The following is a 13,603-nucleotide window of genomic DNA, read 5'->3' as shown; positions in this document are numbered from 1 at the left end:
CCCATCATCCCTAACTAGCAGGACCAGTGGTCAGGGATGGTGGGAACTATAGTTTGGGGACCCAAGTTTGGGAAACACTGTTCTTGTTGGACCTTCAAATGCACTCAGCTAAGTCAATGCGAAAGAACCACAAATACATTGTTCTCTTCCATTCTGGAATGGTTTAAGGCATATTTATCTGTTTTTGCTGTAACCCACCATGGGACCTCATGTTGAAGGAGGGATAATAAATAAATTTTCATGCAGCTGGGACAGATATGAGGGAGAACATCCTCCAGACTCTTCAGCTGGCTGAGGAATAATTTGGTCAAATACATCCCAAAAATTAAACTCCCAAAGAGAGTGTCTCTCTCCCCTGTAAATAACCTCATACCACCTGGGCACTCCATTACTGACCTTACTGTTAGATAGCACGGATTTTATTATGCAGGATGACTAACCACCAGGAGGTCAGGCTGCACAGCAAAATAGTGACTGATCTGAAATTCACCAGATTAGCTCTATAAAAGCACCTGCCAACATCAATGCAGATTTCCAAAACCACTCCAGTAATGTTTGCTGTGACTTGCTGTGTTCTTGCTTGATACCATTTGCAACATGCCCACTGAGCTAGGTTGGAGAGCTCCTCCACAAATAAGTTTCTATGGGAAATATCTCAAGATGATTTATGATAACATCAGTACAGTGTTGCACTGACTCACTTTTCAATGTGGGAAAGCTCCACCATCCTTTTCTGTTGCATAGTCCAGGGACTATGTGGCCATAAGTGGCAAAATGAAATAGTAGCCCCACCCCCAACCCCATGCTTAGGAGTGCAGCTCAAGGACGTTAACGTACTCCATGTTGTGAGGGTCAGAGACAAGTCCCAGGGCATTCTAACCAACCCATCTCTCAGCAGCCAGGCAGATGCCCCAGAGAAGTCTCTGTGCAGGGTAAGACTGGACAATGCCCATGCCTTGGTAGCTCAGCAGTTGGCAACCTATGCTTCCCCTTCTTTGACCACATCACAGGGCTTAAGATCGGTAAACTTTAAGGTGTAATAGCACCCGTCAAGAATCACAGGACTCCCCGGCCTTCCTCCCACCCCACTCCGCAAGTTCAATGAGCACCTGAGGCATTCTCCTTACCTACTGGCAGGGAGAGAAGGTTCAAAGCGATGATTGTGCCATCGATGCCATGCCTCTCCCACCAGCTGCTGCTCTTCACCACGTCCTGCACCATCTCAGAGAGCTCCCGCATCATGGATTCCTCAGACCTCCTCCCTCCAGTTGGCTCCAGTTCCTCCTTGGCTGATCTTTTTAATACGCCCATCTTGTTTCCTTTGCCTAGGCCTGAATTGCCTTGGGGGGCCCTTAGCCTTTGTTCTTCTGAAATCTCCTCTTCCGAAGGGCCTTCTCTTCTGGAGCCATTTGGCAGCTGTCGCTTGGCACCTGCGCCCTCTTGGCTCGGGGCGACCCCTTGTCCTAGCCTCCTCTCACCTTCATCCTGGCAACCATTCCCCTTTTCCGGAGCCACCCCAGGGCTTAAAGGAGACGCACCCTGCAGAGGTCCTCCGCCATTCACATCTGCTGCCTTGGGCTGCTCCTCTTTCCTTCTCTCTGGGCACCATTCCTGGTTGTCCTTCATCAGCATCTCGCCCTGCCGTGGCTCCATTCTTCCCTGCAGAGCACAGGACACTGCAGAGTGAGAGCCAATGTCCTGGTGCTTCCGCAGGATCAAATAACAAGCAAGGCTGTCCCAGCAGGAAGGGCAGAGAGAGAGAGAGAGAGAGAGAGAGGGATAGAGAGAGACAGCAGAGAAATGCAGGTGGCCTTCTTGGCAGAAGTGCCACAGTGTGCAGTCAGAAATGCTCACTGGGCTGTAAGCTCATGTTGCTTCGCTCTAGCTTTGAGAAGCTGGCCCCGGTCCCATCCCTAGGCTCTGCCCATTTTATCAGCCTCTGCTCTGGCAGCTTCCGCCACTCCCATTCTGCTTGTGTCTCCATCCCAATGGGGCCTTGTCCCTTGCCCTTGGCTCTCTCTGTCATTAAGAACAGCTTGTTCAGGCAGGAGCAGTGCTGCTGCGCTCACCACTGCCGAAGGACATGGGAAGGGCAGGGCAGCGGGTATCTTTGAAAAAAGGAGCGCGGAGCTCTGCTGGAGGCAAATAGGAAAAGCGAGAGAAGAGGCAGACTGCAAGAGAGAGACCCAGGTCCATCACATCCCAGTCTTAAAGGGCCATCCCTGATATTAAAGCAGAACACTCTTCAAACATTCCTGGATCTGCAGTTTTAAAAGTATATTCTAAATGCTTACAGCTCTCCATCTGTGTGTAGCACAGATGAACGTACAGTTTTGTGAATGTGAGGAGAGGGGGTCACAGTTGGAAGAGTTTATTATGAACGTGGATTACTATTGTATTATTTTTCGGTATTCAGCAGAACCCTCATTACTCCAACCTGATTTGTCTCTTCCTTCATAATAGAAAACCTGTGTTGGTGTAAACAGCTTTTTCATTTATCTTCTTAGCATAAGCCTTTGCCACAATGGCTCGGGGGATTTATTTAAAGGGCTGCCGTGCCAGTTCTGAAGAACTAAAAAATGAATTAAAAAAATCAACTCCTCGCAAATCATGAGACTTTATAAATGCCAGTTATAAATGTTGGGAAATTATTTGTATTGGCCCACAGATATTGCCAATATTAAAGGATACAAATAGATTTCTTTCCGTGTGTGTGTGTAGGCATATTTAAAATAAGCTAGTACCTAAACACAAACATATACACACAGAGAGAAGAAAGCACTATAAAATTCATATTAGTTTCCTGATCTCTGGCCAGGACCACTAATATTTTTGCTGTGCTTTGACCTCTTTCTCACAAAAGTTGTTTTTATTTATTATTTTAAAACAAACAGTTGAGTAGCCTAGGGCTGCCATACATCCGGTTTCCCCTGGACATTAATGGGACTTAAAAGGCAGAATTGACATCCGGGGAAGATTTGCAAAAGGTGGTGGTTTGTCCTGGGTCTTAGGCAAGTCAATAGAAAAATTCTGGGGTTTTTTTTTTGGTGTCTTTGTAAACAGTTTGGGTGTTTCCTTAAAAAAAGCTCAACAACCTTTAGGATGTCCTGGTTTTTACTTTTGGAAATATGGCAACCCTAGAGTAGCCTAAACCTATAAGAGAGTCAGTGTTGCATAGTGGATTAGGACCTGGAAGACTAGGGTTCAAATCCCCACTCAGCCATACAGCTCACTGGGTCACCTTGGGCTGGTCACTGCCTCTCAGTTTAACCTACCTCACAGGGTTGTTGTCAGGATTGAATGGGTATAGGGAGAACCACGTATTCCACCTTGAACACCTTGGAGACAAAAGTGTGATGTGAATGTAATAAAGAAATAAATGAGCTGTTTGGAACAGGGAGGGGAATCGTGAAATTTGCCAGAACAGATTATGGGGAAAGGGTTACCTTTTTGTTTTTAATGTCCCTGCTTCTGTGCCTTTTAGCTGCAGCCTGGCACACACACAAATTGAGCTGGTGAAATTATGTATTTTGTGTTTTTATATTGTGATTTTATGTTGTGAATTGCCCTGAGACTTGCGGGTATAGGGCAGTATACAAATAATAATAATAATAATAATAATAATAATAATAATAATAATACAGACCCTCCAAGTGTCCCTATTTTCCAGGGATGTAGCACTTTTATAGAAGTCATTCCGGTTTTTTATTTAATTCCATAATGTCCCGCTTTTCTTTAGGATGTCCATATTTTCATCGGAGAATTGTTGGAGGGTATGGAGTTATCTGAGTTCCAGCAGGGACCAGCCCCTCACGCAGTGAAGTTTTAACCCAACCCAGTTATCCACCATCAGTTCACCCTCCCAAATTCTAATGAAGATGTGGTATTAAAAAAAACACAACTTCCTTTCACTTTTAAGGAAAAGAATCTGTGTGTGTGTGTGTGTGTGTGTGTTTCATATACAGTGGTACCTCAGGTTACATACGCTTCAGGTTACACACTCCGCTAACCCCGAAATAGTGCTTCAGGTTAAGAACTTTGCTTCAGGATAAGAACAGAAATCGGGCTCCGGTGGTGCGGCAGCAGCGGGAGGCCCCATTAGCTAAAGTGGTGCTTCAGGTTAAGAACAGTTTCAGGTTAAGAACGGACCTCTGGAATGAATTAAGTACTTAACCCAAGGTACCACTGTACAGGGCCAGCACCCAGTATAATCAGCAAAATGCGAGGGTCCTGGGGCACCCCACTGCAGCTGATGCGGTTCAGCTGAGCAGTGGCTGCAAACGGTGGAGCTCCAAGTTTGCTTGGTGGGTGGGGGGTGAATACTGTCACCCTCTTAACCAGGGGTCAGCAAAGTTTTTCAGCAGGGGGCCGGTCCATTGTCCCTCAGACCTTGTGGAGGGCCAGACTATATTTTGAAAAAAATTATAATGAACGAATTCCTATGCCCCACAAATAACCCAGAGATGCATTTTAAATAAAAGGACATATTCTACTCATGTAAAAACACGCTGATTCCCGGACCGTCCATGGGCCAGATTTAGAAGGCGACTGGGCCGGATCCAGCCCCTGGGCCTTAGTTTGCCTACCCATGCTCTTGCCCCATAATGGCGGCAGTACCCCTGAGTTAGGGGTACGGTAGGGTAGGGCTGGTTTTAACATAGGGATTCTGGTCACTTCATGTATCCCAACTGGACCCGGAGTTCCACATGGTACCGCCATAACCAGGCCACCTCCCTGTATTCTGCCAGGAATAACCAGGCCACCTCCCTGTATTCTGCCAGGAATTTCCCTCTCAAAGAAAATTGCTAAGCAGGAATTTTCTTCAGTTAGTGCAGAAGCGAAAGGAAGGCTTAACCACCACCCTTTCCACACCTACTGGCATGCAAATAATTATCAGAGAAAGACAGACACACACGCACAGACACCCCCCTCCAGCTGATGTTATTTTCATTTTTAAAAACCTGTAAATTAAATGCGAAGTTAACATCTTACCTGGTTTGGTCTCAGAAAAATGCAACTAGGATGGCTCTCTTTGACCCATGTTGTAACCCACAGCATAAGTTCTGCATGTCAGGTGACACCCACCCACTGAGGAATTAATCATCTCTGGGAATTTGTTACATAACCATGTGATACCCATCCAAACAACTGCAGGCCATTGCTCAAATGCAATGCTAGCACGTCGCAGGATTTCTGGGAAAACCTGCCTGAACCGGTTCTTTTGTAATGACGGGGAATTCAAATTATTAGCTGCTATAAATACAGGCTTCTCCTCTTATATTCCATTGGCTCTTCCGTGGTATAAATTAGGACTGTGCACCATCACCCTGATCTGATCTGGCACTTGGGATCAGATCTGAACTAGTTTTGGGCCAACCCAGATCTGGGCCCCAACTCAACTCTATCCATGAAACCCTGATGTTTAATGAGGATTTTAAACCTTAATTACACACGCTGTCAGGAGAGGGTGCTGCTTTGCCAACACACTGCCTGCCTCAGTCTAGTCTCAGCTGGTGCCTTGTATCCGGGAGTTGTATCACACCTCTTCCTATAGGCCCAGCCAGCCTTGCTTCATTTCCATCCTGACAGAGCCCCACAGAGCCTGTGGCTCTTAGTTTCATGGGGGGGCACACTGGGACTGCCCAAGAAGGAGGAAGCTGCAGGATGAAGGGGTGGAGTGGGGGAACACTGTCCTTGCCGTGGTAATACTGCCGATGCTCCTTACTCCTCATCTTTGGCTACTTCTGCACCCGAGAAGGCAGTGAATGGGGTTGGTGAGGAGAAGCAGAGCAGAGCGCTTATCTACTTCAGCCACAAATGGAACTGACTCTGGAAGTGCCAAGGAGTTCAACATGATCCCTTAGGAACCAGCACTGCCAAGTGTGCACATGGAAGGGCAACCACCGTCTCAGACCACAGCACCAAGTCCAGTACAGTGGTACCTCAGGTTAAGTACTTAATTCGTACTTAATTCGTTCCGGAGGTCTGTTCTGAACCTGAAACTGTTCTTAACCTGAAGCACCACTTTAGCTAATGGGGCCTTCTGCTGCCACCACACTGCCGGAGCACGATTTCTGTTCTCATCCTGAAGCAAAGTTCTTAACCCGAGGTACTATTTCTGGGTTAGCAGAGTCTGTAACCTGACGCGTATGTAACCTGAAGCGTATGTAACCTGAGGTACCACTGTACTGAGTATCTGTACAGTGACGCGGGTGGCGCTGTGGGTAAAACCTCAGTGCCTAGGACTTGCCGATCGTATGGTCGGCGGTTCGAATCCCCGCGGCGGGGTGAGGTCCCGTCATTCGGTCCCAGCTCCTGCCCACCTAGCAGTTCGAAAGCACTCTTAAGCGCAAGTAGATAAATAGGTACCGCTTTATAGCGGGAAGGTAAACTGCGTTTCTGTGTGCTGCGCTGGTGCTGGCTCGCCAGAGCAGCTTTGTCACGCTGGCCACGTGACCCGGAAGTGCCTCCGGACAGCGCTGGCCCCCGGCCTCTTAAGCGAGATGGGCGCGCAACCCCAGAGTCGGACACGACTGGCCCGTACGGGCAGGGGTACCTTTACCTTTACCTTTAACCTGAAGCGTATGTAACCTGAGGTACCACTGTACTGAGTATCTGCTCAGGATTGTCCCAGTTCTTCTCGACCCTTCGCTTGTGCAGCCCAGGCAAGGAAAGCATCTATTCTGTAACACTCTCACAGACACACAGACACGTCCTGACCTCCCTCTGCTCAGTCAGTGGGCATTGCAGGAGGATGAGTGGGGTGGGAAGTCCCATTGCTCTAGCAGGAGTCCTTGTGTGGGCTTCTGCTATAGGCAACAATTTGTCAAATCCTGCCCTATAAGCACCTATGAGTATACTTAATTCAACAGTATGAATAGTTTTCATCAGTGTGTTTTTTCTATAAAAAAAAATTTAGGTTTATTCTCATTTTCCTGCTCATATTGTAATACTGCCCCTCAATGAGGCCAAACTTAGATTCACAAAATTTTTAGGGGTATGTGTACCCCTGCATCACCCCCCCCAAAAAAGCACTGGTTTTCATACTTACTCATCCGATGAGACAACAAATGCAGTTAGCAGGCAAATAGCATTTTGGCACCCCCTAGTGACAGAACACATGTATTTCAACATACTAGCTGAGAGGAAGCCAGTCTTCTGCTGCAGCCCAGAGAGACTGCATGTTTAAACAGTCTAATCCATTGAGAATCTAATTACAGAAGTCCAACCTGATATATTTTCTGTGTAAATTCATCCTCATTCAGAAATGAGGCAACTATAAGAGGCAGCTCCTTTTAAACAGTACCTCTGTATCCAGAGATGTCAGGGACTGACCCTGGTAAAGCATGTGTTCTACCACTGAGCTCAAGGTTTCTGTGTGGCAAGGTGAAGATAAAACCAGGCCTTGTGATGCCCCTCCCCCCAGAGAAAGAGAATATGAGCTCACCCACACACTCTCAGAGCGGTGCAGCAGGAAGGATTACTCTATTAGAGACATGCAACCATTTCCTCACTTAAGCTCTCCCTCTGGCGAAAGAAAGAATCCCTAGGAGCAGGCAACACTTCTGGGTTCTACACACAGCATAGGAGTACTGGGAACAGACAGGGCAAGTGGCATACTAGGTTCCCATTAAGGCCCACAATCAGTCGTATTGTGTTAAAGCTGGTTTACCCATGATGGTGATAGGAGTAGAAGCAGTACAAATCAGCAGGTAAGAGGTACTCATTTTGCACCTGACTACAGGCCACCTGCAACCAAGTGAAGGTGCCTGGGAGCCACAATGGTGCCTGAAATCTCCACCATCTGGAAGTGCATCCCTGGGGAACCTTTGATCTTGACTGTTTTCACACACTATCAACACATTCTGTAGAATTCTATCTGTTATCTTTTATCTGCACAATCAGAATGAATTTCAGACACCAATAAGTCATATTGAAAAATACAACTTTTGAGCTTTCTGAGCTCAAAATGGCAACTAGGCATTCCCTTTTGGCAACTGTAACCCTGGTTTAAGGAGCCATTTGGTGCCTAGATTATATAGCAGTTTCTAATAATGTTCCTGGGTATCTTACAAGGGTACTCCCCTACCGAGACTAAAGTTACACACTGTGCTCCTCTGCGTTTTGCTAAAATGTGCCAATTTCTGAGCCAGCTCTACTTGATCGACACCTGCCTTTCCTCTGGCAGAACAAAACTAGGGCTTCACTAGCGCTTTTCCTCAGAACACAGGCAAGGAGGTTTCAGACATGCAAAGAGGCACATGCCCCAAGCAACTGAAGTAACTATGTGCATCTATTCACTTTTTTAAAATTACGTAGTTATTTTCTGAAAAGTCAGAACAGAATCTTACCAATTCACCCAATATGTCCTCTTGCTGTATACAGACAACATAAATAATTCCTACACCAGCAAACAAAACATAACATAACCATCCTTAAAAATATTACCTCTAAATTAGGTGCGAGTCATAGGTCTATGATGTGGCAATAGGATGTGAGGAAGCAGACTACTGACCTCAGGTCCTGCAGCATGTGGGCTTCTTGAAGGCCCCTGGTTGGTCACTGTGGCAAATGGATCCTGGACTTTGATTTGATGAAGCAGGGATCTCTTGTGTTCTTATGATCATCTGAGGGCACAAAAATTTTTAATTGATTCATTTATTATACAGTGCTATACAGTGCTATATTATACAGTGCTAGAAAAAGAGATGCTGGAACTCACCATGAGGACCTCCCTTGTTCTCTTAAAATGGCAATGGCACCCACTTGAGAGGTGCCGGAACTGAGTTACAGTGAGTTCTGGGTGAAAAAAGCCCTGATATTATATACACCCCACAAACCTACCACACAAACATACCTTCAGGCAATCCAACTCTGGTTTCAATCCTTCTTTGGGTTTTCCTTCTCAACAAGCTGATAATGGTTGTCATTGGGCACCACCCAATTATACTGATGATAACTCATTGCAGCCGCTTTGGTCCAGGTCACATTATACAGGGGTCAGCAAACGTTTTCAGCAGGGGGCCGGTCCACTGTCCCTCAGACCTTGTGGGGGGGGCAGACTATATTTTAGAAGGGGGGGGGAAATGAATGAATTCCTATGCTCCACAAATAACCCAGAGATGCATTTTAAATAAAAGGACACATTCTACTCATGTAAAAACACCAGGCAGGCCCCACAAATAAGCCAGAGATGCATTTTAAATAAAAGAGAACATTCTACTCGTGTAAAAACACACTGATTCCCGGGCCGTCCGCGGGCCAGATTTAGAAGGCTATTGGGCCGGATCCGGCCCCCGGGCCTTAGTTTGCCTCCCCATGCATTATGAGGTAAATAATGAACACTAAGCAACAGCTCGTCCCGGGCATTTCCTCTGAGTGTTTTCCTCAGAACAACAGTTTGTATAAATTGTAACCACCCCCCCATCAAGAGAGGAATTAACCGCCGCGACATTTTCCCACGTATGAGAGATGGTAATAATAACTACATGCAGCAGTTAATGATCTGTGGTGAACAGCCGCTGAAGAATATTAGGTGCTCCAGGAGTGACAGTGCAAACCACAAGCAAGTAATAGACCGAAAACAGCCCTAAGAAAAACAGGAATTCAACCTGATAGTGTGTCTCATCACTTGAAGGTCAAATTTAGCCAAAGAGGGAGTGGTTGCTCTTGCATATTCAATTAGCCCTGGCCATGTGACTAACCAGCATAAGATCAGAGGATAATTGGATGACATCTATACTAATTCATACCCAGTCCATCTAAGTCAATATTGTCTACACTGACCAGCAACAGCTCTCCAAGGTTTCAGCCTTATCTGGAGATGCTGAGGATCGGGACCTTTTGCATTCCGGTCACATGCTCTGTACTGAGCTACAGACTTTCCTTAATATTAGATGTAGCCAAACATTTGATAAAAGTTAATAGAAAACGACTCAATGGGTGCCACTGAGTTGTCAGGAGAAAGAGACTACATTCAGCAATCAGGGAAAAAGGAAATGTGAATAGATTATATTAACTGCAAAAACTTTACCTAAACATACTTCCTCCCTCTATTCCTACTTCAAATACATGTGGTTGGGCAGAATTGACCATTATATTGGGAAGGAAAGTAATGATGGAAGAAAAGGACACTTAGCGTGAAGTTTGGGGCTGGGGGGTCTGCCTCTGCTGAGTTCGCCACTGTTCAGAATTGTGAAACCTAAAGGGGAGCCAAAGTCCCATGGGTGAGTTTGATTGGCATTGCTCCCTCCCTGTCCTGGTGTTTACTAAGTCAGCACCAAAATCTGGTTTCCCTCCCGCTCGGCACAGGATTTTGGGAGGGAAAAATGAGATGATCTCAGTGAAAAGTCGTTGCTATCCCTCCCTCCACTGGCTGAACTTTGAATGCAGATCTGTGGATTGTAATATATATGGTTTTTTTAAAAAGTGGCATATTTCAAAACGTGAAAATCCAGACAGTAAAGTTGTTGGCAAAGTTGTTGAGCTTTTAGTTTTGGCCAAAGTTGTTGAGATATTTCTAAGGAAAACCAGCAAAGAGGACATTTAGCAGATTTCCGCCCGGGCACTGCTTGCGGCTGCAATATTCCAGATAGGTCCTGGAAATTTGAGGTGTATGGCAACCCTAGGTACTGCATACTGTTGAGTACCACCAGAGGAAAAAAAATTTTTTTGCATCTTATCACCATTTACCTCTATGATTACCTGAACCACCCACATTCCCACTCTTTTAAAGATATTAAATACAATTGCAGCACTTTTTGGAACCGACAGCAGAATTTTCTGTTAAAGCTTCAGAAATGATGGATCAGCAATATTCTCCAAGTCCTTGTCTCATGAACATCTGTGTATTTTCTTATACACTCATTTTTACACACGCAACACTGCAAATAGAAGCACGCAAGCAGGAAACTGGCACACACAAAAGATATGAACCCTTATTTTTAGAGGCGCATAGAATTTTTAATGCTCCTGTGGCACTTTGGTCCTTGGTTTGATATTTCAGTAAACAGTAAAGACCTACCCAAGTCAGATCTGACTGTGTGTTGTCTCCAAGTGAAGAGCACCACCTACTGGTAAGCATTAGCATCGTTCTTTCTCCAGCTTAACTACCGTAGTTACTAGTCTGGTTCCTGCAGTATAATACTTTGGACAGCAGAGGATTGGTTTGGAAAGGATCCATGCACTTTTGCACAACAATATTTGGTCCTGTTGTAGCCCCATCCGAGTCCCATTGCTGAGCAAGCAGGGGCTAGGAGTCTGGAAGGAGCTTTCACCTGAGAGCAGAATCCACATACAAAGTCAAACAGTCCAGAGGTCAGGGAATCCTGATGGAGAGCAGGTAGCAGCATGCTAGGGTCAGAAACTACAGACATTGTTTCCAGCATCTGACTGCTGCTGAGAGCTCTGTTTAAGAAGGCCACAGCCAGCTGGTTCTCATCAGTGCTTTCTCCCGTAGAGTCACTCCACCTTCTCCTCCTTCAGGATGCTGTTCAACAGCTGAAACTGACTCCTGGGCCCATGACAGGTCCAGGCAGAGCACCATACCAAGCGGGGCTAGGATTGCAGCTTTGGTTTACAGCAAACCTTCAAAATAGCAAAACGCAAAAAGGGTGGGAGAGAGAGGTCACTTTGCAAAACATATCAATAAATCAATAAATTCAAAAATCAACAATTTTGCAAATGCAGAACAGAATTTCAATAGAAACGCAATAGAAATAATCTAGACTTAAATATATAGGCGGAGAGCAAAAAAAGGCCCAGGCCCTGGTCTTCTTGCTGTATGACCTTTGCAGCCTGGCTTAAATAAAGTTCAGAGGGGGAGCAAGGTCATCAGAAGACATCTGAAGGCAGCCCCGAGTAGGGAAATTTTTAATGTTCCATGTTTTATTGTATTTTTATATTTTGCTGGAAGTCACCCAGAGTGGCTGGGGCAACCCAGTCAGATAGGTGGGGTACAATTATTTAGAGGTTTGGGGTTAAACCCATCTCCCCCACCCAAGAGCTCTGCCAAAATTCAGAGCCACCATAACTGGGTTTCAGGAAATCAAAATAATAGGCGATTCATAGATCTTCCACTTCTTCTCTGGCTTGGGCTAAGTTGAATTTCACCCAAGGAACTTAGTTCAGTCTTATCTATAAAAAGAAATGCATATTAGTTGCTGGCAAAGCTGGATAAACAAACCAGTCAAATGTATCGCCCGCCTATTGTACTGTTTTCGCAAGAATCAGAAAACCAAAGGAAGAGATTAATGAAAGCACAGTTTGCATTGTTCATGACTTTTTCCCATTGAATTCCAACAGTTCTTAAGAAGACAACAATGCAACCAATCATAGATATCATCCAAAACGTTCCAAAGATTGCAGTGATAACGACAGCAGGCCCCTGGCACCTTGAAGTCTAACTATGCCACAATAAATCTGTTAAGTCCTTTAAGATACTTCAAAACTCTTTGTTGTTTCATCTGATACATGTTGCCCTAGGAAATCTTTCGACAGCAAAATATGACAACATGTGTTCTAGTCTGATGAAGCGATGCAACAATTCATTATATAAAGCGCTGGTTTTGGCAAGATAAAGCTTGTTGCTCATTATCTGGAGAATCCATGCCTAAAAGATCAATGGTTCAAATTCTGACCCAATATGGCCATTATTCTTACTTGGTGCTGAGAGGATATTTTATCCATGGAGGTAATGGTTGCGTTCTGCTTGGCAGGATGATTCTCCGGGGTGTTTTTTATCATTTTATCTGCTGGGCTGTGCAAAGGAGCAAGTGCTACGGCATATGTCAAACTGACATTTGGGGAGAGATAGGTCGGTCTGCCATTGCTTTGCTGATTCACATCATACTAGGCAGAAGTTCTCAAACTTTCCCATATTAATGGGGAAGCCTGCATTTTAAGGGAGAGACGTGCTCCATGAAGCACCACTCCCTCCGAGGGCACTGGGGCTGTGGAAGCTGAAACCAAGGGCATCAGAAGGACAGTAGGAGTAGACTGTGCAACTTCTATTTTAGTGAGCCAGTATGGTGTAGTGGTTAGAGTGTTGGACTATGACCTGGGAGAGTAGGGTTCTAATCCCCACTTAACCATGAAGCTCACTGGGTGACCTTGGGCCAGCCACTATGGGACTGAGCATGAGGGATAGCTCAGCTGGTAGAGCATGAGGCTCTTAATCTCAGGGTCGTGGGTTTGAACCTCATGTTGGGCGAAAGATCCCGACATTGCAGGGGGTAGACCAGATAATCCTCGCCATCCCTTCCAACTCTACAGTTCTATGACAGGCAGCAGAGCTGAGAGAGGCCTGCACAGAGTGAGCCATCTCTCAGCCTAACCTACCTCACACGGTTGTTGTGAGGTTGAAATGTGGAGGAGGAGAACCACTTTGAGCTCCTGGGGGGGGGGAGGTGGTATATAAATGTAATAAACACGCCAAATCCTTCAGATGGTTAGGACTACAACCAGCCATGGCTAGTCCTTTCGGGCAAATGGGGCACTGATCCACCAACCTCAGCCAACCGCCACTTGTCTGCCTCCTTCCTTGCAACCAGCCCAGTGGGTGTCCCTGGCTGCCAGCTTTCTCCTCCTCAGTTTCACCGTCACC

General features: G+C 45.8%; 1 protein-coding gene across 1 annotated transcript in view; it reads right to left on the bottom strand.

Annotated features, from left to right (window-relative positions):
- The window catches only part of FADS6 (fatty acid desaturase 6), a 24,086-nt gene extending 10,483 nt beyond the window's left edge, over positions 1-13,603 (bottom strand). Inside the window, 5 exon segments of the mRNA XM_083598208.1 lie at positions 1,128-1,659; positions 8,516-8,566; positions 8,568-8,627; positions 11,024-11,586; positions 13,509-13,603. Coding sequence (XP_083454334.1) covers positions 1,128-1,659; positions 8,516-8,566; positions 8,568-8,627; positions 11,024-11,089 — 709 coding nt within the window. The 5' untranslated portion in view covers positions 11,090-11,586; positions 13,509-13,603.

This window comes from Podarcis filfolensis, assembly GCF_964270895.1.
Source record: "Podarcis filfolensis genome assembly, chromosome: 2".
NCBI lineage: Eukaryota > Metazoa > Chordata > Lepidosauria > Squamata > Lacertidae > Podarcis > Podarcis filfolensis.
The sequence above is the reverse complement of the archived record's forward strand: the minus strand, read 5'-3'. Positions and strand labels throughout refer to the sequence as shown.